This window comes from Melanostigma gelatinosum (assembly GCF_949748355.1).
Source record: "Melanostigma gelatinosum genome assembly, chromosome: 15".
NCBI classification, from domain to species: domain Eukaryota; kingdom Metazoa; phylum Chordata; class Actinopteri; order Perciformes; family Zoarcidae; genus Melanostigma; species Melanostigma gelatinosum.
Window position 1 is genome coordinate 16,501,374 of NC_136648.1, and position 25,741 is coordinate 16,527,114.

General features: G+C 43.1%; 1 protein-coding gene across 1 annotated transcript; it reads right to left on the reverse strand.

The window, feature by feature from the left end:
* Window positions 1-1,668: 1,668 nt before the first annotated feature.
* kif1ab (kinesin family member 1Ab) lies at window positions 1,669-25,358 on the reverse strand. Its single transcript, XM_079285119.1, has 49 exons — window positions 25,233-25,358; window positions 23,889-24,065; window positions 21,566-21,639; window positions 21,097-21,276; window positions 20,903-20,971; window positions 20,616-20,794; window positions 20,309-20,420; window positions 19,917-19,994; window positions 19,714-19,779; window positions 19,592-19,609; window positions 19,416-19,494; window positions 19,245-19,323; window positions 18,901-19,043; window positions 18,653-18,691; window positions 17,330-17,529; window positions 17,081-17,160; window positions 16,425-16,500; window positions 16,264-16,343; window positions 16,055-16,161; window positions 15,847-15,930; window positions 15,470-15,650; window positions 15,319-15,391; window positions 15,110-15,200; window positions 14,858-15,006; window positions 14,091-14,269; window positions 13,852-13,989; window positions 13,638-13,756; window positions 13,429-13,514; window positions 13,105-13,237; window positions 12,809-12,983; window positions 12,249-12,339; window positions 12,023-12,141; window positions 11,863-11,918; window positions 11,536-11,644; window positions 11,298-11,364; window positions 10,934-11,018; window positions 10,705-10,810; window positions 10,366-10,389; window positions 10,106-10,220; window positions 9,852-9,985; window positions 9,669-9,730; window positions 9,414-9,559; window positions 8,709-8,897; window positions 8,529-8,600; window positions 7,669-7,775; window positions 6,929-7,048; window positions 6,572-6,764; window positions 6,354-6,472; window positions 1,669-5,632 (listed from the first exon to the last, which is right to left on the reverse strand). Exons 2-49 carry the CDS (start codon window positions 23,992-23,994, stop codon window positions 5,575-5,577), a joined length of 5,145 nt encoding a protein of 1,714 aa, XP_079141245.1. The 5' UTR covers window positions 23,995-24,065; window positions 25,233-25,358; the 3' UTR covers window positions 1,669-5,574.
* Between the last annotated feature and the right edge of the window lie 383 nt (window positions 25,359-25,741).

Consider the following 25,741-nt stretch of genomic DNA (forward strand, 5'->3'; position numbering starts at 1 on the left):
TTAGCATTTGCGTCTCGTAACTCCGCCGCACTGTTGTTAGCTAGCTAACCTGCACGGCGCGAATGGGCAGGGCAATAGTGTCAATGCTATGATTGGCTGTGTAGCGTAAGTGAACCGAATCGTATCATTGGCTGGACACCTGTCACTCACTGAGTTACGTTGCAAAATAGTACAGAAAACAAAATTATTATTATTATTATTATTATTATTGGTTTAATTGATTAGATAAGATTAGGACTAATATTAGATATTAATTAATATGTTTATGTTGAATTTTATTTTATGCGCTGCATAGATTTTCTTGTGCGCTGAGACTGTGCGAGCAGTGCGCGATTGCTCAAGCGCGCAGCTTAGAGGGAACATTGGAGGCGGGTGACCCTTACTCAGCCCAGGGCCTTTGTGTCGGGTCCAGTATTTCTGCCTGTTGTTCGGGGATTAGTCTGACTGACCTGCTGCAGCTGAGCACATGGTGAGTAGAACATAATCAACAATGGAAGGCTGCACAAACGCAGAAGAACAGTCTCACACAGACGGTCACATGTGTTCACCCTGAGCAAAAGTACAGACCGTTCTGCAGCAGACGTGAGAAGAGCATGATGTTGTGTTATCCATTCATCAGGTCAGCAAAAACACTGTCCTGTTGGGGTCAGCTTTTGTTTTTACTCTTTAGTTTATATTAAACCTGTTGAGATTGGGATACTCCAGATAAATACATTACCAGCTTCCTGTACCTCTGCTAAAAAGTATTTTAAGTGACTAAAGGCTGTTCTAGTTATGCTGTGGATATAAAAAAAGGGGAAAAAAAAGAAATCGAGAACAGAACAGATTTAAAGATACCACTTTAAGAAAAAACTAAAACATTTAGAAAAATAATTTGTGTCTGATATGGAGTATTTGTTGGCCGCTGGCTAATCTGTCACACAACCCCCCATATAAACAAAAAACCCCACTGTCATTTGGCTGTCTCCATTTCCTGTATTTATGCTAAGCTATCCGTCTTCCTTGTAGCTTCATATTGAATGGACAGACATGAGTGCGATATCAAACTTCTCGTCTAACTCTCAGCAGCAAAGCCAATAAGCATATTTCCCAAAAAGATTCAAATCAAAAGGGTACAGAGCTCGATAATGTTTCTCCAGGAAGACATGTTCATATTTCATGGCATTTAATCTATATGTTGCTTTTGGACAATAATGCTTTCTCATTAAAGAGGAGGGATGAATGCAGGATCAAGGATGGATGCCATGGTAGCCAAGTCAGCCCATTCCTCATGTTAAACTAATACGAAAATGAAATCTGACAATTTGATATTTGAACTACCTTCTGTGGAAAATAATATTCTACAGTTGTTATTTGTATTATTATTCTTTGAGACATGTTACAGCCTGTATTATAACTTTTTTCATGTAGCTGTCAAGGTATATCTGAAGTTTGGTGAGACAACATAACAAACAGTCCTACAAGATGGTTTAAACTGTGCACAACAGTACTGCAGACTCGTCCATCAATCACGATGTCAGGTGTCCTGTGTGCCATATTGTGTGCTGATAATACATTTGCAAAAAAATGATAAAGGCAACAATCAAACACATCACACTAAGATGTTGCATCATTTTCAACACTCATTTATTTATTCGCCTTATTTTTTTTTTCTTGACAATTTTTGTTACGTGTCCACAGACATGATAAAGAACTCCAGAACACTCAAAAGATAAACGCGAGCGCTGAGATTAGGACTTCATCACAGGCTTCGGCCTGTTTCTGCTTCTGTCAAGCAGCTCAGAGCAAGAGTGGCAGACCTGGGATCATCTATCCGGTCCATCATGGCCACCTCACCCACACTGAGCTGAAATGTGCAAAACTGATCCCTGATCAGCACTCTTTACTCTGGGGTGACCCTTGACGAAGCAGCAGGCCAGTTATTCTTTATTCATGTTGGTGTAGAGGAAGAGAGAGTTAATATCATCTGTGTGATGAGACCCAACACAGAAAATCTCCATTTATATACAAGACAGAGCCGAGAGGAAGGTTTCCAGTTAGTCATTACAAGGGTCATGAATGACAATACTTTACAAGCAGCACTTCAGGGGGGGGGGGGGGGGGGGGGATGCTGTTGTCATTAGCAAGCGGTAAGGCAGGAGAGAGGGTCAGAGGACAGCAGAAGATAAGTGGACCTGCATGCTTAGATCCAGAGCTATGACAGTTAAAAAGCAGCCAAATATAAATGAATCAACTCATTCACCTTTCGACAATTATTGGCCAGTGCAACAAAAGTATCTCACAAAGTGTTTTGTTTAAAAACATCATACCGTTAAACTATTTGGGCTGGAAGCATTGCGAGTCATCTGCCACTTGAACACAAAACCAGACAAAAACCAATGCAATTTGGTGCAGTGTTGTTGGTGGTTTGATTGCTGAAGCTAAAATTTTCAGAATCTCATCTTCTCCCTTCAGGACAGGGTTGTAGTCAACGCAAACCAGTATTCTCCATACATTCTTAAAACATCATCATACAAAATCATATTAAATAAAGATGCCTTGTGCATGAGTGCAATATACTTTAAGACCATAATTAATCTATGATTCTAAACTTTATAAATAAAACTTTCTATTTGTCTTGTTTCAGGAGACAACATACAGTATATATATTATACATATATATATAAAGCAACAAAGTTGATTCTACCAAAATGACCCAGAAATAAATGATGTAATCCCAATAAATGTTTTGCGAACAGACAGAATATCATTTTCTAAATCAAAGAAGCCCTACGTTAGCAACAAAGCTAAATGTGAAATATGACTTTTTATTGGTCCGATTTTGAACAGGTTTTATGAGTACTAGGCTGCTTTGCTCAACAGGTTGGTTGGCCTGTGGCGTACAGTCCTGAATACGTTCAGTCATCTGACTATAAATCAGGTTAAACAAAAAGATGACCAGTCAGACGAGACAGAGGAGGAAAATGGGAGAGAAGAAATGGTTGGCTGACCACGTCTTTAAGTTACAAAAGAAGAATGTAAAAAAACAGATGCGGATAATATCCCTTTAGATGCAAACAATACTATCGAGATTCTAAATTATGTCCACCTTAGAAATTCTCTTTAGCAAAGGCAACATGTTTTTTTGTTACCTTTTTCCTTCCACTGATAATATTGATCTCAAACCAACATTTGGGGTCATCTTGGTATAATGCAAAATAACACACAGCATGTAAAAGCATCTAGAAACCATCCCGGGAGATTGAAGTCATAACAACACCAAGCTAATCATACTTTACTGGTTTCTGACACACGCATCAAGCTGTCAAATATCTAGACTAGCAGCTACAGTACAAAAGCTAAGAGGGGGATTGCTTTTAAATGCAAGATTTACAGAGGATGATAATGAGAGATATATACGCTGTACTGTTACAGGCTATACCAACATATTCTATAGCATCAATGATAATATTCACTCTCCGAAACGTTGACATAGATCATCAATATAAAAAAGAGATTCACAGCATCTACTTTTACTCTACATAAAAGCTCAATCTTGGACACGTGTAGCTAACTTTAGTGTTGGCGTTAAAGACGACGATGAAGGAGGGAGAGAAGAAAAAGAGGTGAAGAAAGGGAGGCACTATCTGGTGCATGGACAACGCTCTTGCCCACTCAAAGCAACCTTCAACAGATTACAGGTCCGTGGTCAATTACAACTTTCCATTTAGCTACTAGATGAGACTTAAATGGCAAACGTATTTACTGTGGCAACTCTGCTGGCCCATAGCAGACAGAATAAGTGCTTATTTGATTACGGTTGAAGAGCCAGTGGGTAGGATTTGGCGGCATCTAGCGGTGAGGTTGCAGATTTCAACCAACTGAAACGTCTCCCGCGTGCCAAGCGTGTGTAACTATGGTGGCCACAGCAAAAAAACGCGCAAATGACCCTATCTAGAGCCAGTGTTTGGTTTGTCCGTTCTAGGCTACCGTAGAAACATGGCGGTCCAACTTAGTGGACTTCATGAAGAGGGGTGTGTAGACATAAACGGCTAATTCTAAGGTAACAAAAACACAACAGTTCCTATATTCAGGTGATTATACACTAAATAAAACATACTTATGAACATTATTTTCCATATCTGACAACAGATCCCCCTAAATTCCACACACTGTACCCTTTAAACTAGCCACATACAGAACAGTTATCCTCCTGGTGTAGCCTATTTGCCATGTCAAACATCTTGGGTTGATTTAGGTATAATTGATACGTTTTTAGTGCAATAGATTTGGGGAAAATGTATATTTGCTCTCTTGCCAAAAGTTACACTCTGGTAGAGGTGCTGGGAGGCAGATTTTGTTACTTTTAGACAGGCTAGCTGTCTACCTCTGCTTCCAGTCTTTGTGCTAAGCTAACTGCCTTCACAGTACCTGTATCATACAGTTGTATCAATCTAACTCTCGGCAAGAAAGCAAATAAGTGTTTTCCCCAATATAGCAAACTATTTCTCGAACATCCTAAATATTTGCTAACACAGCAGCCCATTAGACAACGATTTACAATGAAAAAAAAAAAAGTGCTTTGGTCAAAATAACTGAGTAAATGATACAATACATAAACTCAATACAGACAATAAAGTGCCATGCAACAAAACTGGTCAGTGGTCCTGTCACAAATTAATACCAGTGCAGAAAACCTACAATAGCAACAATAAATAAACTTCTCCATCATGGTTCTATACGCACAAGGGGTTATGAAATAAAAAGAAGAAGCAGATAACGAGAAGGACGTGGGTTCTCTCTCCTGATAATGGATTATTTTGCCTCAATCTAGCCAACAAACTCAGTGTTCTTGGAATCGGTTGAAGAAATAACGACACAAGAACAACAACGTACCATTTTGTCCTAACAAATCCCTCGTGCTACTTCAACGTTAAAATGACTGATCTGTTTGCTGTCTAAAACCTATGCAGTGAGACAAATACTCTATTGCTGTAGAGCACCAAGCCAATCTAAACTGAGGTAATGTACAATATATGATGGTTGTATGGAGCGATCATCCCTGCACTTTACACAGCTCTACAAAGCGGCAATTTCCCCCTCACCCGATGGCGTTAATTAGAAATAAACAAATGGCTGATTTAAAACTGGGACTTATTTTCAGTTATTATGAATAAAGGAGGGACTGACCACATACTAACTCTCTACAGGGGAATGGTAGTCTTACAGATGACAGATTTCTACATGAAAGCTGATAAAAACGAGTCCCAACGCCCAGCAGGGGTAAGTGTATTAACAGGTTAGGGTAGTTAGTTCGTCTTATGTTTCTGCTAAAGGTCAGGAGGGAGCACACCATGCGGGGTTGTAAGGTGGCGACTTAAAAAAGAGAGAAAAGACAGTTTTGTTGGTTTTAGGGATGAGCGATCGAGTGATGTTTGGGAGTGGGACAGTCGTCATACAGAGGGTTATTTAAGTGGTTTATGTATAAGTTTGTTTATATGGTCTATGTTCATTCGAGCAGGATGCTGAGTTGAGCCTTTAGATTGTATTGTTTTGTGTGTTTGTTTGTTGTTTTCCACCAGGCCGGTTCACTTCTCACATCCTCATAGCAGACGGGACCGACTGGGCCGACTTTCTCCGGGAGAGCTTTGACCTGAGGGGAGAGAGGGGGGAAGAGAGGGGAAGTAAGACCAAAAAAATAAAAAATGTACCTTGTAAATATTTGGAAAGCAGTTGTGGCAATTTCCCATCAAGTTTTCTAAAAAGACAAAATACCTTGGCAGTATTTGTAGTAAAAATAGAGACAATATTCTGAGTTATTTCAGGTAAGTTCATTGTCTATAGTTAGTTGTTAGTTTAATTAGTTGATTCTCAGTTGTGTGGACTAATTTAAAATGTTTGGATATAGAGCTGACCTGCGGTTCGCAGACTAAAAGACAATGTAGGTCATTGGTTCAAAAAAGAAAGAGGGGAAGAGGCCACCAGATATTTCTGCTCAATACTATTATTTGTTTTTCTGATTTTGTTTTTGTTCTTGAGAAGTACACTGGAACTGTTCAACTCTTCAGGCCTCTAAAAAACCCTCCAAATGAAACAACTTGATTAAAGTGCTCAGACCTCATGTCCACACAGAAACCATAATGAGGGGTCACAGGTTCACACTACTGTGTCTTAAGGGGTCACAAGACAAAAAGGTTGGGCAGCGCTGATCCGGGTTGTGTTAATTGATTGGCATGTTCACAGTAATTACTGACTATAGGAAAGTGTTGCCGCTGTTCTATTTCATATGTGTGAGATTAACATAATAGCTGTGTTAAACGGTTTTTCATGATGTTTTAGGGGGATTTTCTCTTTACAGTCTCTCCACCACTCACCTGATGGTGCCGGCTAGCAGAGGGTTAAAAGCGTACAGCCAGTCGTGCATCTCTTTGTCATTGGTGGCCTGCAGCAGTATTCCACGATGCTCAGTGCACACAGCAAACGTGTTGGGTGTCTGTAGACATGAGGTTACTTCAGTTCGTTCAGGTTCAGTGTGTTACTATTCATCAATTCATCTAAAACCGTGTTTTACTGAACTGAAGCTCGGTCGTACCCGCAGTAAGGTCTGTTTGTCCTCACTGTATTCCACCTTCGCAGACGACAGGTTGATGACAGCTCTCTCCACGTTGTCCCTCTCGCTGCGGTACAGGTAGACGTAGGGTCTGCGCACCACCACGTAACGCTTCATCCAGCCGCTGGTGTGCGGCTCCAGGAAGTGCAGGTAACCCTTCTTTGACACAATGGGGCTGCACACGATGAAATAAATATCAATGTTAAGACAAAATCAATAAAACTCTTTCTTAAAGGATGCTTGTTCCCCAAATAAAAACAATGGTGTTTGCCATTTACAAGTAAAAGCTTAGCTTTCTCCACAGTGACTCAAAATCAAGTATTGTGTGCGTGGTCTGACCTGACACGGATCTCCTGTATGTCAGGAACAAAGGTGCATCCTCTGAGAGCTTTCTTTCTGTCCACGGGGCTGTACGGGTCCAGGTCTGGTGTGGATGCTCCTGAACTGGGTTCAGTGTGTCTACACAACACAAACAAGATGTTCTTAATGTGACAAAAGGAACATGGTTTCATTCAAAGCACTATGTCTCAGCCTGTAAATCTGACTTTAAAAACATACTCTTCTTATTAATTCACTACAAAAAAAACCACATTTTAAAATGTGAAAATGTCTTAGCTGTGAGTGAGTGGACTTTAAAGTATTTTTATTTTGCTCTACTTTATACTTCCACTCCACTACATTTCATTTACTCTGCTTAATTAATTTTACAGCTGTAGATACTGGTTTCATTGCAGATTAAGCTTTGGAATACAAAACCTAACCAGTTCATAGAATATGATATATTATCAGAGATTAAACTACCCAGTAGCATAAAAACGTAGTTACAATTGTTCTGGTCATACTTCTGTACTCTTATTTTAAGTATTTTGGTGCACAGCAAAGAAAGAATGTCTACTGCATCACCAAAGAAGTCACTGTACTCACAGGACATTTGCAGCTTATCTCTTGATTATAACTGACGCTAAATGTTTCTTGAAACACAACATTTGCTTTATTTGTCTTCTCAGGCACAGTGTAGCAAAGTATGTAAAACAGGACAGACCAATAGTATTAAACTGATACTGCACGAATTCACATACCTAATGTCATAATTTCCCTCGACCAGTGAGGGGCAGGTAGAGGACGGAGTGAGCGTGCTCAGTCCAGACGAGGAGTTGCTCATTAGCGACGCAGACATCTCAGAAAGCTAAAACACACACACACAACCACACACACAGCAACACGTTCACAACAAACCACGCATGGAGAAGCACACAACACACACACACACACACACGCACAAGACAAAAGGGACAAACACAGGTACAGACAAAACATTCCAGCAGACAATTAAGCACAAACAACACCGACGTGCATTCGGAAAACAATCCAATCAGAATGTTTGTCATTTTCTTGCATTGTACTGTAAAAACCATCTCTTTACTATCGTAATCCTCATTATGTAAGAGCACCTTTGCTGATTAACATGTTAGAGAGGACATGCAGGAGAAGCATCAGGTTGGTGGAAGCCTTGCAGTGTCTTAAGAAGGGGGGGCAGTGAGGGATGAGTCCGAGGGGAAATGTTAAATCATAGGTATGAGTTATGGATACATGGCTTTAAATCTGGAGTAAACCTGAGTCAATATTATCTTGAAAAAATAGTTTCTTATTGAAGCTGAAGAAATTATTATTTGTGGAGAATAACCCCGGTCTACTGAGTGATTATAAAGACATAAGACACAAGGTTAAGACAACCGAGTGATTTGAAAATAGATGAGATAAGGAAGAAAGAAAGAAAAAGAGAGGAATCTGTACAGACAAAGGACTGAATAAGGAGTGAATGGAATGGCAGAGAGTGGTTGAAGGGCGGGGCTTAAATATGTTGTGAGGGTACAGCGGTAAACGCTAAAGGTTCAGAAGGATTAGCGGGCCGGGTCAGAGGGCCTAGGCTGGGGCTCACCTTGCTCTCACTGGCACTGCTGCTCACCTGGCTGTACTCCCTGTTGAAGGTGTGCATTAGCAGACGCAGACACTGGAAAGGAAAGAAGTGAAAACACAGATGATGTTGAATGAAAACTGTAACTTCAAAGTAAAATCAAGTAAAAAAAGTGTACTGGTGGCCCCGGGGAGCAGCAGTCACCTTGGCAGCCAGCTCCCTCTGCCTCTGGTTGGGGCTGTCGAGGGCGGGGCTGCAGCCGGGACTGTGGCTGAGGACGGGACTCTTTGCAAAATCGCTGATGTCGCTGCTCTTGTAGAGCGCATCCTGTCCCGCCAGCAGAGTCGCCTCCAGCTTCTCCCTCAGCAGCAGGTAGTGCCTGGTCTTCTCCACCTAAAAACACGAGCGCATACAGACTTCAGCGGTTGTGGTACGGAAAGGCTCGCAGGGCGTTTGACTGGGACGGGCGACATTTCAAGTACTGTAGGTCCAAACGAAGATAACTGTTCAGACAATATTGATATTGGGCTGTGCAGCTGCAGTCATTCGTCATTTGTAATCTAAAACACCTGGTTTGAATAAATGTTCACACGGTTGGGGGGTGATTTGAAAGGTGAGATATGTCATCACCTAATCCACCCATCGTTAAGCTCATTCCTGTCCAGTGGAAACCCTGTATCTTCAAGTTTGGTGATGTTGGATTTGAGATAAAATGAAAGATTAAGAAAAATGTTCTACTTCTTGGGTTCAATTAACCAATAAAAAACCTCGTGGACCACCTAAAGAAATTTAGATGGACTTTGTGAGGCTCAATCCAAATATAATAAGCTGCACTTGTTCCAGTGACAATATAATGTATCTTTTCTAGATGTCATCTTACTAACAAACCTATTGAGTCAACACACTGACCTCCTGCAGTAAACTGAGTTTCTCCAGCTCCCACTGGTGGTCCAGGATGAGGCTGTCGCTGCGAGGCCTCCATCCAGCCAGGTTCTCCTCTCCTCGGACGTACGCCACCGAGGTGTCCAGCACACGCCTGCGACGCCGCTGCATGCCTGAAGAAAAAGATGTTCTGTGAGTATGTTAAACCCAAATACAAACACTAGTTGAAAAGGAAACGCTATCGTAATTCTCGCTGATTATTGTCTTTGATTTCGGTCTCACCTGGACTTCCATTGTCCGCCACATGGCAAAGAGTGGCTTCATAGACGCCAGTGACACGGTTACTAAGAAGAAGAGAGACGTATTTCATTGAACTGCCAATTTCATCGAGCACCTTTCTTAGAATGAGAGATCCAGAGTCCAGAATAAGTGTAAGATTCAGACTGGGTGTCCATAAATCGGTACCTCTCAGAGGGCCGGAGGCAGCCGGTGCTGAAGAGGTTTCTGATGGAGCGAGAGGCCGGCAGCTTCGCATCACGGGAATAAAACACCATGCAGAAATCTTTGGTGATCACTGTTGGCTGAGTGCAGTTCTCCATCTAAATATAAGACAGCAACAAATCAGAATCCAGAAGGGTCTGGTTATAATTTGGCTCTTGGTTTTAAACAAGTATTTATGCTCAGCGTTGACTGAGCGTTTTAGTCGACAGTCTTAGTACCTCTAGATAAGCAGAGAGGGTGATGTAGATCTTCTCCCCATAGGGAGTGACTCTGTTCAGAAGCAGAGAGTTGTGCATGGAGCTGTCCCATGCTGCCTCAAATCGGTAGAAAGTTCTGCAATGTGAAAAACATACATTTATTTGCATATTAAAAAGAAAGAAGTGTGAAGCTCATGAAAAGCCTGTCAGCAATTGACCATTTTGTTATCGGAAAACACTAATTGATGAAAAAGATTTTTTTAAATGATTGTCATTTATACCTATCATCAACTCCCAAGGAGACGCTGGTGTTAGCAAAGGATGAAGAGAAACAGGACACGAGTTAGAAACTTTTAACTGCAGCTGTTAAAAGTTTGAACTCAGCAAACCATACTGATCCATGCAAACGGAAAAACGCATTGAAGCCAAAACAGTATTTCATTATAAAAGGCACATTGGAGCAATGTTTAAAATACGAACCAAAGTAACTGATCTGACTTTATGTTACAGGTGAGTTAATTAATTCATAGAGGTAACTGTTGTGGAATATCAAACAGCAAGTACACAGAGAGAGAAAAAAGAAACAGTCAGTCAATTAAAGATCAGTCTGAAATGTATACTTGTCGTTGTGTTTCGGCCAGAAGTATCCAGAAGACAGGATGTTGAGGGACAGGATGTTGGGGTCTATGATGGTCTCATCAGCCTCTGGTGTGTTTCGAATACGGCCTGAAGTCAAACAAGTCATGTTGGGATCAATCCGGTTTGAAAAACTGAACTTTTAAAGATTTCTTCCGACTAGAATCGAACCAACTCGGCCAAAAATGTTTTCAAATTGTCCTTGTCACTCACCAATAACCAGCTCCTTCACCTCTTTCCACTCAATATCATTTCCTGTTTCATGAGCGATGGTAACTGTGATCCTCCTCTGGATGCCCTGTGGAGTCAGGAGAAGAAACCAGTTTTTTTAATTGGAGTTCCAGTGGAGAAGACAAAAAAAAACATTCCAGGCTAAAATGGCTCAAATCCAGGCTTGAATCTTTCCAGGTTTTTAAACTTTAACACTGCTATTAAAACAAGTTCTCTCCCAGATCTTTGGATGACAGATACAGGAACAAGACAATCTGGAAAGTGATTTTTCCAAAGCTCATGATCTTCAACACTCTCTATGAAGTATATGAATATGAAACTGGTGATTTGGTGTGACATCTCAGACCTGATGTAAGAGGAACGTGCCGTGGCAGGGCATCCCACCTCTGTGGTCAACAACAGCTGGGATGTAGCTATAGCAAAGAAAATAATGTGTTAAATGTTAGTACTCAACTGTTTTAACAGAAATGATAATATTCACTGCAGAATCTGAAGACATAGTATTTGTCTTGAACACAGCATGAGCTCATGTTTCTTTCTTTATGGAAGTGAAGTGGAAACACAGCCATAAAGATGCAACTTACTCTCCGTTAGCCTCCAGCTCACAGATCTCAAAGAAGGCCATGAGGTCGTATTTGGCGTGACAAGGTCCTGCGGTGGAGCGAGTCAGAGTGCTGAGCTTTGTGGCCGGCACTGGAGGAACGAAGAGAGAGAGCAGATTAATGTGCGAGACTGAGTAAACCAGCCTGTACGAACTAAACTGCAGTGAATATCAAATTCAGGAAAATAGAGCAGATCGCGGAGATCATATCGTCAATAAATAAAAGCTTTTGAGGCACATTAAATGAGGCACATTAAATAAGGCACATTAAATGAGACACATTAAATGTCCATTAAATGTCACTGCTGACCTGGTTTGGATAAGGGCATCACCCGGGGGAACTGCCTCCTGGAAGGTCGCAGCGGACTAAAAAGACAAGTCAAAAGAAACCAAACATGAGGAAACTTTCTTTCCATCGAAAAATGTCGCCTCACAACCACGTCGTCGTCTGGAAATGAAAGGTTCCTGACCTGATCAGGTCTTTGCAGAGCGGAGGGAAAGGCTGTTTCTGATAGTGACCAAACACCTCGAAGACGATGGGCTGAGTCTTGATGTACTCCACGAAGGACTTAGTCACCTCCACTGTGATCTGTCAGAGAAGAGAGAGAATACAACTCAAACACAGCCTTCCGAAAACTATTTGTCAATCAGAAATATCTTCTAGTAATAGGTGTGATTGTTGTGTTCACTGTGTACATTTTGAACATGGTAGAAGCCCAGCGGAGGTCCTCTGCCCGTGTTCTTCAGCGGCTCAGTGGAGAAAGCTTCGTCATGGCGGTGGATGAAGCTAAAGAAAGTAAAAAAGCCGTTATGTAAGACTGAGCTCCCTTTGCTCGCCCTGCACATCATGTCAACCAAACGCATCAGGCTGACCACCTCGCACACTGGTCATTTTGATCATTGCCACGAACCACAAACATATACAATCATTGAACATTTGTGTTCATTTCATTATTGATTGATTTCATTCTTGTGCAGCATCTGTAACTACAACTTGGTGATTCAAATCGAATGAACTCATTGTTTTGCATCTTTTTGAGATCATTTTCCTGCAGATTATTTCGTGCCAACACAATGTGGTGTGAGCTTTAACAACAATGCTTCTAAGAGGTGTAAATGTGCATGCATATGTGTGCACGATCTATTGTTTACAGAAAAGGATTGTGACAAAAAAACAAGAGGCATTAAGTAAGAAATGTGCAGCAGATAGACAATATTATCAACAGGACTTTGGTGGAGACGTTCTTGGAACTCACTTGAACTGGCAGAAGATGTCGGCGTACTCGGCTGAGATGCTGGAGGCCTGTAAGACGGTGACTCTGAAGGTGAAGGTGCTGCTGATCTTCAGATGGGACAGAGCTTTCTCCGGGGAGAGGTCCAGAGGAAGATCCAGATCCAGACCTGAGCTCTTTACTGGGCTGCGGGGAGCCTCTATGATGGTTCCAAGAAAACACACGCGTCTGGGATTAAAACTTTTTAGATCCATTTACTTCCAACTAAAACATATATTTGAGCTCTGGTGTACCATGAACATCAGTGGGGTAAACCTCACCTGGACAGGTGTTGTTGTTGACTTCATCGGCAGAGATTCCTATCTCTGCGCTCGGTCCTTCGCCCTCCACGATTCGCAGCTCCTCGGAGGAGTTGATGGGGGACAGAACACCAGGACACGACTCAGTCTGGAACTGGAACAAGATGGAAAACAATCAGCCTGGATCCCATTTACACCGAACATTTACATTCAGAAAGAAATTCAAATTCCAACTCTCTCTCTTTTTTTTTTTAAAAACACTTGTGCTTAAATGATATTCGACTTGTATTGGTTGCACAGGACACATTCAGAGAAGACCAGTACGAATCACCATCCGATGAGTACCTTCTCAAACTGTTTATCTTCAAAGGAGATCTTGGCAGTGCCTGACTGCCTCACACCAGAGCCATAATCAGGGGCCTCCTCATCAGCTGAACGGGGACAGAACAGAGAGATAAGATGTTATATTGTCATTTCTTGATACAAAAGAACAGCTACAACATGTTCAACAGCATCCGACTGTGACAAGACTGATATTCAACCTGTATTTGTACCTGAGATGGCCTGCACAGCCACTCTGAGGAAGCCTTTCACCTCTCCTTTCTCACTGACGATGGCCACGCGATGTACCAGGGGCACCGGGTACAGCAGGTTACTCAGGTACACAAAAGCCCTGAGGAGAAGGTAGGGAGTGATGATGAATTTTTTGAAACAATGATGAAGAGTTTTGAAACAATACAGCCTCCGGGCGGGAGGGAGGTGACGTACCTGCCGACAAGACGGAACCAGGGGAAGCGGTCGTAGAAGGGGTCACCTCCGGTCTGAGCGTGGTCACAGTCCTCCACAGCACTGCTGGGGAGCTCCGCAGCGCGATCGTACATTTCCCTCATCAGGTCCAGCCTCTGCCTGCAGGGGGCAGCATGTTAGGGGTGAATATACAGCCCTTGACCGTGGAATGAGCTTTTAACCCTGTAATTACTTTTTATTTGATGACAAAACCACTGTACCTGAGTTTCTCTAGAGTCCAGTAATGCGTGGCTCCGTTCTTCTGATCTTGCACTTCGACAGCGACAATGGTTCGGGGGAAAGGTCGTCTCTCCCTCTCTTTGGCGATGCTCGGGGGCAGCAGGTCGGGGGGCAGGGGAGAGTATAGAGTGTCCGTCAACAAGACGAACTGGAACTGAACCTGTGGCCGACGTGAGACATAAAACATGAGTGACTGCTGCTTGTTTATATGCTCCTGCGTCACATCATCCTATCGTGTCGTTACACGTGCAAAAATAAATTCCAAGCCTTTTATCACCACAACAAAGAAGAAGAGTGATATGGGAATGTTTGTCTTCATTAAACAACACCATTTCTACAAGCGGTGGGCGACCGTGAGATGCCATCCCCTTTGTTCGCAAAATGACCAACATTTCTTGGAGTTTGTTTTTCTGCTTATGGAAAATCAAAACCCGAGTGAGACTTGAAGCGGTAGAGTTTCATTTTGGCTGAAGAAAATGCTTCGTCATATGCACCTTTCATTCGATGGATGACTGGACAGAGCTCACATTTAATATGCAGCACTGGGTGTTATACTGTGATGACTCACTGGGCTAAATCATTTTGGTAAACATGCAGTCTGCCTCTCGCATCACCGGCATCACAGTATGACATATTTGCACTCTGCAGTCTCTTACAGTAAAATATATAAAATAAGAATGGCACATGACACATGGCATATCTCACAGTGCTGAATAAGGACAATGTTTTACAGTCACAAACATCCCACCTTTTTCTTTAGCTCTACACTTATGGCATTGGCCTCTTTGAGGAAGATGGCGTTGCCCCAAAGCAGATCCCTGAGCGAGGTGAACTGGTAGAAACGCCACTTCCTGAAAGCCCACAGAGCCAACTCAGTCTCACGTGGCGTCCACGCCACTGAGGGGGAAAGGAACATGATGTGTGAGTACATTCTGGCCAGATAAAAGCCTGATGCAGAGATGATTGTTTTGTTGAGTCAGTTAAAAAGTGACAGGATCACCTTCCTCTTGGGGTTCCTCTTCTTCCTCAGGAGACTCCAGGTACCGGGAGTCCACTTGTTTCTGAAGAGCCTCCAGTTTACTCTCATAGTCCTGAAAGAAAACACACGACTCAGATTAAAAACTGGTATTTCTTTTCATCAGGCACCTTAAATGGTAAATCTAAAATAAAATGTCAAATAAACAATAAACCGTATTTCTATTCACTCACCAGTCTCTGCTGTTCCAGCAGGTTACTGGCTTCTTCTCGTTCTTTGCGGTACTGATCTTCGAGCTCCTGAAGCCTGAAAGAGATTCAGAACTCTATGCTTGAAAGGTAACATAATTAAATGCAATTAAATGATAAGGTGTTCTCCACGCACCTCTGCTCCATCTCCTGCTTCATGTCGATGCCCTGCTTCTCCAGCAGCTCTCTCTGAGCGAAGGCCCAGTCGACGGGCTCGACCGGCGTCTCGGCGCACGGCGTCTTCTCTCGCTCCAGACGAGCCTGCTCCGGGTCGGTGAAGCGAAACACGTGGCTCTTTCCCATGATGATGCGGTTCCCTGAAAAGTGCACAGGAAAACATGAGAGTTTTAGCATGAACAAAAGAAAGACTGAAGCTTTCCTTATTTCCAAACACAAAAATGTGACACAGACTTATCGCTTCCTCCTGACACATTTTTTTTCTATTTACTCTCTTGGTACAGTTACTTTGTTTTACATCTTTTGTAAGAAAATAACATGAACCTTCTCACGTACCAGACACCAGCACAGTGGGAGAGCTAACTCGCTTCCCGTTGACGTACGTCTCTGACCCCTCACATGGCTCCAGGATGACACATCCTGTTCAAGAGAAGATTATAGAACTATTACAACAAAGACTTTAACATACATGGATGTCTTCATCTTTAATCTGTATTTACATGTTACAACATTGTAATCTTAAGAGAGAGCAGCCAGCCTTTACCTTCTCCCATAGGACTCGTGGTGCTGCTGAAGGTGCAGTGTTCATCTCTGATAAAATGGCCGCTGAGAACAATGTCTTGGCGAGACTTGGCATCTTCACGGCCAACCCTGAGGGAAGATAAGGTGAAACAATTGAGACAAATTCACAGAAACGGCACAGTTTCTGGATTAAATCTCAACAATTGAAAATATATATTTGTTAAAACCTACTTGGTGATGCCGTCTTTGATATAATACAGCAGACACTCTGACATCAGCGGGTCTTCGTTCAGATTCACCAGATGAGGCGTCTGAAAGGGAAATAATGACAAATATGTTTCAGTGTTTGTGTGTTTGTACAGATGCTGTAAATGCAGTGACGAGCCTGGTACCTTTTTCGGGGAGAAGACGCCCAAAGTTCCTCCATCTTCTCTCATGGCAACACCCATTTCAGCCAGCAGGGCCTCTCTACAGGAAGCAATCACAAGCTCGGCTAAAAAGATGGTGTATTCTTACATTCTAAGGAGTCTGGCAATCCAACAACACAACATATCCTTTAAGACCGTATACGCCCACATTCTGCTCAAGGGTCCATCCATCAAAGGTAGTCCATTACCAGCAGGAATATCTAAAGCGCAATTTGGTAAAGCATTGACGGGCTCCACCACTGTAGCTTGAATTATTCTTCATCACTTGAAGAGCAGACCAGAATTTACTGACCGTGTTATGCTGATGAAGGACAATGCTTCCTTTGTATTGAACATTTTTATCAGGTGTGTAATTTTAGGGGCGACTGTGTTTCAGAAGGTTGAGCATCGGTGTGTGAATGGGTGTGGATGCTTAGATACGTCCTGATGGGCAGGTGGCATCTTGCCTGGTAGCTCCCGTCATCAGTGTATGAATGGGTGCCAATGGTTGAACGACATGTGGTGTCGGAAGACTAGAAACGCAAGTCCATTTACCATGCAATTGACTAATGTAGGTTTAATACACATTTCCTAGGGGAGAACAATCTGATATGAATTATGCATGAATATGTTTGCCGAACCTCTCCATACGGATGGCCTCTGTACGCCGCAGCTTCTCTTCCCACGTCTCATTGAGCTCTGCGATGATTTTCTCGGTTTCCTGTTGGCAAAATGAAGACAGAGATCTAAAAATGATACGAAATGGAATTATTCACTTTGCTCAATCTTGGATTCAGCAAGAGGCTTTCCTTCTTTGGCCTCGTATCTCCGTCCACAAGCCCATATCGAATCTACCATTTCCTGAACAATTTCAGCATCGCCCTTCTTACCTTGAGCCTCTCGATGGCCTCTTCACTGGCCGGGCTGAAGATGCGGTCATGGAGTTTGCTGATGGTCCCGACGCGATTGGACAGGGCCGAGAGCGAGGGGGAGGGACTCATTCCTGTCATGGCATTGGACACTGCGGAGAGATCACCCCCTTGATTGACAGCCTGGCGATTATTCACAAAGTTCTTGTAATCGCACAGGTCTGCCAGAGAGAGAGGCGTTGCATGGAAGTGAGCCAGGAAGGAAGGAAGGAAGGAAGTACAGAAGGACAGAAGGACGGAAGGACGGAGCAGACGCCGGGTAATTAAGGAGAGACATCAGGGGTTGAGAGGTACACGCAGATACAAAGGAAATAAATAGGGTAGGGAAGGAGTACAAAAAAAAGAAGAGAAAGCTCAAATAATGGATCAAAGAAGCAGACGTCATTTCCCCAAAGCCATCGCAGACAGAGAGGAAAGAGAAACTCAAACTGGTAGAGCACAAAATGCCAAATAAACTGAAAGTCAGAGATCAGAAGCTTTTTTTTTTTTATCTCCGACACACTCGACAAGCTCGCAAGCATGAGATAGTCAAGAGAAATAAAACAAAAAGTATATACATGACAATATGAACAAATACAGCCTGATTTTTTTTTTCATATGTTTTGCATGTCTTAATGTGTTCAAAGAGTTCAGCACAGCCTTTGGTAGCACAGCTCTCAGAGATGCAGGCATCTAAGCACCTGACTCACAGCTTCAATTAGCTCCACACACAGAGAACCAGGATGCAAAAAAAGGAGTTCGTCAGCAATCTAAAATGGCGTCCTCAGTCAGTGCTTTCTTCCATCATCACTAGTCTCGTAAAAATACAAAATCCTTGGACTCTGTCTGCTTTTCTGTTCTTTTTTTGCAGAAGAAAGAGTCCGGCTGTTCAGATTCTAAATGAACGGCTACAGGATCACAGAGCAAAGCTTCTCAGAAATCCCAGCCAATTTTAAATTGTGCTACGAGGATGAAAGTATTAAACGGCTGGACACCCCAGATTAAATGAGAGACAAAAATCATGTATTACCATGAAAACTACAACAAATGGAAAGAAAAAAGGAGGCCATTTTGCAGAATTCCTGAGAAAAGACTGACTTAATACAGCAACCATAGATTATTATGGTGTTGCTCTGAAGAATCAAGGAGGATTTGAATATATTTCACTGAATTCATGTCATGTCTGACTTCACATAGAGTCTCTTGGCCTTATTAGTTCGGTCTCTGGTGTGGTGGAGGAGGAAGGACGGCTCAGGGTTCACTTCTATTAGTTGCAAAGCGCAGGCTTGCTCGAGTTATACACACATTTCAAACCAGCGACGACCGGGCCGTTGCAGCGATACGCTGATAGGACAGAGGAGAGAAGAAAATGAGTGTGAGAGACACACACACTCTTCGTCTCCCACAAGTTTAACTGTCATCCTCTGTCTTACATGTGCAGTCGGAAAGAAACTGCACAATGAGTCTAAATGCAGGTTTGTGTGTGTGTGTGTGTGTGTGCCTGTATAAGTGCATTTTCTTTGAGTGAGAGCGTTTCTCTGTGCGACACTCACTCTCGATGATGTCTCCCAGGCCCTGTGCAAACAGCAGGTCTCTGAGGCGAGCCACCTCCTCTTTCAGCTCACGCACCAGACGGTTGTTGGGGTCCTCGTTGATCACAGCGTTACAGCGGATCTGTTTGGCCCGGTCAGCGTACCTAAAGGGACAGAGCTCATCCACGTCAAGAAGCCATTTAGCTATAAACCGTGATGCCTCAGCCTCTCAATACTGAATTACAATGATCAACTAATGACAATATGGGCCTATAGTGAGAAGGAAGCGACTGTAAGCCCCGATTGTAAGGGAAACGTCCGATTTAATGATCTTCAAAAAGAGAGGTTATAGACACTTTACTCACCGGAGGGTACTGAGAGTCTCATCGTAGTTAATGTCCGCAGGGCTGAGGGCAGCCACCATGGCTGTACGAGAGTTTCCTCCTAGAAGACACAAAGTAAGACAATAAGTAAACTGACGGAGAAAGTGTGTGTTATTTGGGTAAAAACGAAGGTTTATTATCATGTGTGTATACCCAGGTTCTCCCTCAGTAGCCAAGTCAGAACTGAGTCTCTGTAGGGAATGAAAATCTCCACCTTCTTCTTTTTCTTGTTCTGTACACAAAATAAGCACAATTTATCTGTAAATATTCTTTAAATATTGTCGGCTGTACATTTCATTTGAAGTTTCAAACGTGTTGGCATTACTGACCTTGTTTGGTACCGATTCCTGATAGTTGGAAGAGAAATGGCAGCGTTTATTATTTAGGCAACATGAAATACAAATAATTTGTAACGGTATATTCTTAATGACAAGTGTGAAAAAAAACATACCTGTTCAGCCAGAGCAGAAATAACTTTCCCCAGCGTAGTCAGAGATTTGTTGATGTTTGCTCCTTCCTGCAAATAATTGAGTAATATTATTGAGTATTTCTCCATCTATTCATACATTTTATGTATTCTTTATATTTGAAATACCGCGTTCAAGGAGTCGTTATTCAATTGAAAACGACCTAAAAACAGTATCCTCCTCTCACCTTAAGCCTGGTTCCTTTAGCTCCGGTTGAGTCGGCTCTCTCGCTGCCAGCCAGGTCCACCAGGCTGATCTTGCTGACCTGTGATGACACAAAATATCAAACATCCACCTCAGCGAACATATTTCACCTGAAACTGCAGCGGGAGAACTGGCAGTAAAGTGTTATCGATCAATTCAACAACACGTTCCTCAGATAACCACACCGCAGACGGCCTCCACTCAGGTCATAAAAGGCAATAAAATATGTTCTGCCTCGTAGCATCTCTTCTGATGCTTCCGTGGCGAAACGAGAAGAATAAAACGATTCCACTTATTGATTTGTTTGTCTGAGAAGCAGAAAAACATCATCAGTCCGACTGGGTGATTTCTAAGGCAAGAGCTTTTTGTCCGAACCTTTTCTAAGGTATTCTCCGAATCCATGTCGTGTTTTTTCTGCGTGAAGATGATGTTGAAGACGGCGTGGGAGCGGCTGCTGGTTTCATTCATGTTGGTAGCAGCCACAGTCCTGCAAAAAATGGTAAAATGCTGTGTTAGGTGCATATTATTGACTCAAACATGATCAGCTCCATCAGTCATTTGTTCCAGTCATTGAATTATTTACAAAAACATCCAAATTCCTCATCCGCGTATCTTCTCCATCCACCGACTCGCGCAAACGTCTAAGGAGTCCGTCACTGTCATTCAGTCCCGCTCTGATTACCTGGCCTTGTTTCCAGACTCCATCAGGTCCTGGATGTCGTTGAAATTGGTGACGGCTAGTTTGGACAGATCCTCAACGTAGGGTCCCATCAGAGGGTGCTCTCGGACACGCAGGTTTCCTTTGTTCTTGGGATTCAGCAGGTCGCGCACACGCTCACAGTAGATCTCCATGTAACTCACCTGGAAGCAGGCACGGAGCCGGACGTGTTTCAAAATGTTTTTACGAGTCATTAAGTAGACGTTCAGGGGGAAATAGAATACAAAACACAACAAATAGACGTCACTCACCTCCACTGAGTAAGACATGTTGTTGTCGCTATTGCTGCCATGGATCTTGGTGAAAAGGTCTTCACACAGCTATAAAAGAGAGAGTAATTGATGTGGTCAAGGTTGCATTGTTGATTGTTTGTATTGTTTTCACAGTGATAAAAGAGAATTGGATTGTGTGTTTAATTGTTGGTCAGAACTGTATTCTGTTTTACCAGAGGTATAATTCCCTGCTGGTCCTGCTCCTGTCGTCCCATCATGGTGTAGCTCTTGCCCGATCCTGTCTGGCCGTATGCAAATATGCACACGTTGTAGCCTTCAAAAGCGTGGAGCAGCATCTCCTCGCCGATGTCCTTGTACACCTGCTTCTGGGAGTGAAAGCTGATGTCCTCGGGCTGCAGAGAGAGCAAGAGAGAGAGAGAGAGAGAGAGAGAGAGAGAGAGAGAGAGAGAGAGAGGGATCGCAGCAAGAATAAAGAGAAAAAATGAGAGAGACTTCATTTTTCACAGCTTGAAAATCAAAAAGACAATCCTGTTTCTTCCACCATTAGGAGAAATGCTCACGTTTGAATCAATATATTATCTCATATCAATTATAGGGGCTTGATCTAGGGCAAATCCTTCATTTTCTTATCTGACTAGTAGGACATGTATTTATGAAACGAACTGACGCAGTAAAACTCACCGTGGTGTGTGACCAGTAAGAATAGTCAAAGTTGAAACTCTTGTTGTCTTTCGGCTGTTTGGGGTTCAGGATCGCTAAAACAGAGTAAAATAGAAGCATCAGAAACCGAGTCAGCCTAATTACCTGCATAGTCCTTCACATCAGTTCATTTACTGTCAGTTTCAGCAAACTGGGTAAAAACATTTCTTTTAATACAACACATTCTCTCTCTCACACCATTTGTCTCGTTGCACCTGATTTATAGATTGGATTTTATGTTTTAAGGCACTTCCACATTGGCTTCACTTTTCAGACGCGGAGGTCGCCGCCTGCCTTCAAAAGGTGTCGTGTTCTCAAAAACAACGCCAGAAAAAAATCCCATTCTGGTGTCTGGAAAGAAAATACTGTAACGTTTCCTCTTGATTGGAAACAACAATGAGAATATTGTGAGCAGAAGACTCATTTGAAATCCGCATTCAGTGTCCAAACAAATATTGGTTGTGGGAAAGTTGAGAAGTGAGAGAAAGTTGCAGAAAGATCCAGAATTCATGACGAGTCAAGTTGTGATTAATGCACAGTTGGCAGAAATGCATCAAATCAATGGAGAGAAAATGCATTTTTCTTTTATGTGCTTTTGGAAAAAAACTGAACTTCAACCACCAAAACATGGAAATGTGGGACCAGCACTGTTGACTTGTGGTTAAGATTCATACAATCTGTCTACACTGTGATGTCTACGTCCCTGATTTAATTCCTAACTGATGTCCCTGTCACCTCTCTGCTTTTCACGTGCAAATAACAACAACTGCTCAGAAATAATATCTATAATCAGTAATGCAATCCCATAATGTTTAACTTAAAGCATGTACTGCTATTTGTCAATGTTCTACATTGTGATTTTTTAAATTCTTGGTAGCAGCTTATAATGTGTCATCATCAGAGAGACGTGGCATTGAAATACTTTGAAATAACTTCACCTCTAACTCAAGAGAGAGAAAGGACACACGGTTCAGAGAGGACTTACTATATTACAGTCAGAAACAAAAGCAGCACCACTCAGCCTTTTTTTAGAGGGGGGGGGGGGGGCGGTGACGGGCACGGAGAACATGAAACAAGAACTGAGCGGGAGCAGATGCTCTTTCGGCTGCAAACTCAACACACAGCATCGCCCCCTGTGGACATGTTCGATATAGCAGCACACACATCAACATCCTGCTGAAAGGTCCACTCAGCCAGAAGCAAACATGTGTGACCCGCGTGTGACCAGAATGCAGAAAATATACAAGAGGACGACGGTGAGATGTCAGGGAAGTTAATGAGTTGAAATAATTCACGTTTGAATCTTTGACTCTCATGAGGTCATTAAAAAACACAGACAGGCACAACAGGCTGACATACTCCGTGTTTGTCTTTCACACGCAAACACACACTTGCATCAGCTGACCCGGCGTCTGGGCTCAACCAGAACAAGGAGGTCTGTTTGGTCCCTGCAGCGACTGTCGCTACATCCCACACACACGGACAGGATTCAGGCCTGACTGGCGCTTTTGTTTCCTTCTCTGGCTGCCATGATGCTGCATGCCTCCCGGCCCACTCTCTTGTTGCTGCAGGGCAAAGCCAGGCAGATATCTGGGGTGAAATGCTAAACTTGTCTCAATGTCGGTCGCAGGAATATGATCAAAAGAACAGCAGGACGTCGCTGCATTTCTGGGTGTCGCACTCTAAAGCCACGACTTTAAGATACAGGACCTGACAACTGCTTCATCAGATCGTCTCAATTATTTATATCAACACGTTGTGATTGAGGTTAGCAGACTGGAAAAGCTCTCTGTCATTAACATAGAGCGTTTAATATTTCAGGAAGCTGTTTTCACTATATTATTGATCCTTAACATTACACATCACTGCAGTATTTCACAGATTACATACAGTGTGTGTTTCTTTCTTGATGAATTCATCCAAATGAGCAATATATTTGCTGCTCCTTTGTGTCGAATTATGTGCCATCTTAATCTATAATCTTTGTGTTAAACTCAGATGTGAGGTGATCACAGAGACACTTTCCCCTCCAGCAGATCAATGTAAAAACAGCCTTCTAGTGTCAAACTACGTCATACTGCACAGCGAAGCTCAAACATCCAGAAGAAGCAACAATGAGCAAAACACATTCCAATCCAATGATGGCTTTAACCAAAACAGGATCAATGTAGAAAGTTAATGATTGTAATTTGACTGAGGAACGTTACAGCCAGAACGTTACTTATTTTCTTCCCATGACAGTGAAATGTTGAAATCCACATTCATCAGATTTAATATAACAAATGACTTGAATTCATATACTCACTTGTGGTGTTTCCTGTCATCTGAATGATGCACTTGCTGTCCTTCCCAATCTCTCTGGAGTTGAAGGGTCGGACCCTCACCGCCACCTTCACTGAAGCCACCGCCATGTTGCAGGAGGGTGTGCGAGTGAGCAGGAGAGCTGAAGATCTGTGTGGCTGCACAGACACACACCTGGCACCTGCACAGGTAGACAATAAGAGGGATTTAGCACCGCTGCAGGCAGAAACATGTAGGATACAGACCAACCTGCAGATGGAAACGGGGCTTTTGTTTTCCATCATGATACATTTCATTACACCTTTGACCAGGATAAATATCTAAAAATACAGATTTAATGATGATTTGAATCATCCATGGTCTGCTGTTGTTATTATAATTAAATGTTGAAGAGTGGGCCTTGTAAGTTGAACCAAACAGCTAAGACTGAGACACATGCTCCATTTTCAAGCCGTGAGTCAGTCCGTTTGAGAGTCATGCTGACTAAATGGCTGGGACATTATTTGGCAGGATGACCATCATCATCCCTGCTATTCTACAGTAAAATGGCTGCTTATTCTTTGGGCATCATCCCTTGGCCTCAAGTATCAGGGCCGATGAAACTGTACCTGCTCACTGCTTCTCCCCAAAGAAAACAACACACGTTCCTGTATGTGGAGAATAGCTGTCGTGTTTTTCAGCATCTTTACAACAATCAGCCTCTATACTGTTGGTTTTTTCGTTAAAACCTTTATGGATGTCTTTCATCTTTTTCTCTGTTGATGGCCAGATTCATTTAGGGAGATTTTAACGGTAGTACTTCAGGGCAGCGCCGCGCACCTCCATCTTTTCTGCCTCAATCGATGAAAAAAAAAGACCATTCCTCCTCAACAGCTTTATAATAAGCCATGACACATCGAGGCTAACAGATGAACGCGAGGATGACGCACACTCTCGGAACATTTGAGAGGACATTTTACCATACAGTTGTATAAGCCATGTAAATATTGTCTCCTCCATCTTGCTTTGCCTGCCGCACCTCAAAGACAGGCCGCGTAAACATAAACGGCACAAACACCCAAATCATCCAACACTGCGTCAGAGGGGAGCTCAGCACACATCACGAGAGCTCAAATGACAATTACAGAGATCATTTATGTATTGAGTAGGCGTGTCGTTTTTGTAGGTATTTTTTTAAAGACAATCAGCGGAATCAAACACCCTGACGCACCGTCCTTATTTACCGCCTCACATGTACAAAAGGCCTCGACATCACAAACACGCACACACACTGCCTTCACCACGGCGCGACACCCATCAGCAGCGATGATGCTCAGAGGGAAACATATCCGAAGGAGCCGTGTCTTACCTCAGCAACTCAAACTCGACGATCGCAGGGGGTGAATCCTCTGCCCATTCAAAACAGCGCCCGGATCCTCCGGTGCCTCCTTCTAGAATCTCCTCAGCAGCCTGTATTTTTCTCTCTCTCTCTCTCTCTCTCTCTCTCTGAGTCTTTGGTCAGCTTACAGCATCCTTTTCCTTGGCGCATCCATACATGGAGAATCCGCCGGGGGGACGGAGAGGAGAGTCAGCCTCAGCTTTAGCAGCGCTGGGCGGGCTGGAGAGCGTTGAACGCAGCGGTGCGTCAATTAGAGACTAGAGAGAGACAGGGAGGAGCGAGGAGCCGGATGGATAAAACAGGAGGATGGGTGTGGGACGCTCCAGCGGCCCTGTCTGTCCGTCAGTCAGGGTGAAACTATAGGGAAAATGGCGGTGCTGCTGTGCCAGGGATGCTGGGAGGCGGTGATGACATCAGCATCAGCATCATCAGCAGCAGGCGGCAGCCATGAAGCAGAGTGATGCAGCAGAGGGAGAGGC

Bases quoted from the DNA above. Each gene is read 5' to 3' on its own strand.
- kif1ab (XM_079285119.1), bottom strand. From the start codon at position 23,994: ATGGCGGTGGCTTCAGTGAAGGTGGCGGTGAGGGTCCGACCCTTCAAC. The intron at 16,501-17,080 runs GTTCGGCAAACA...TGCTTCCTGTAG, and splicing joins GAGGCCATCCGTATGGAGAG to AGAGGCCCTGCTGGCTGAAA. The intron at 15,201-15,318 runs GTGAGTGAATAG...GTTTTCTTTCAG, and splicing joins TGCTGGAACAGCAGAGACTG to GACTATGAGAGTAAACTGGA.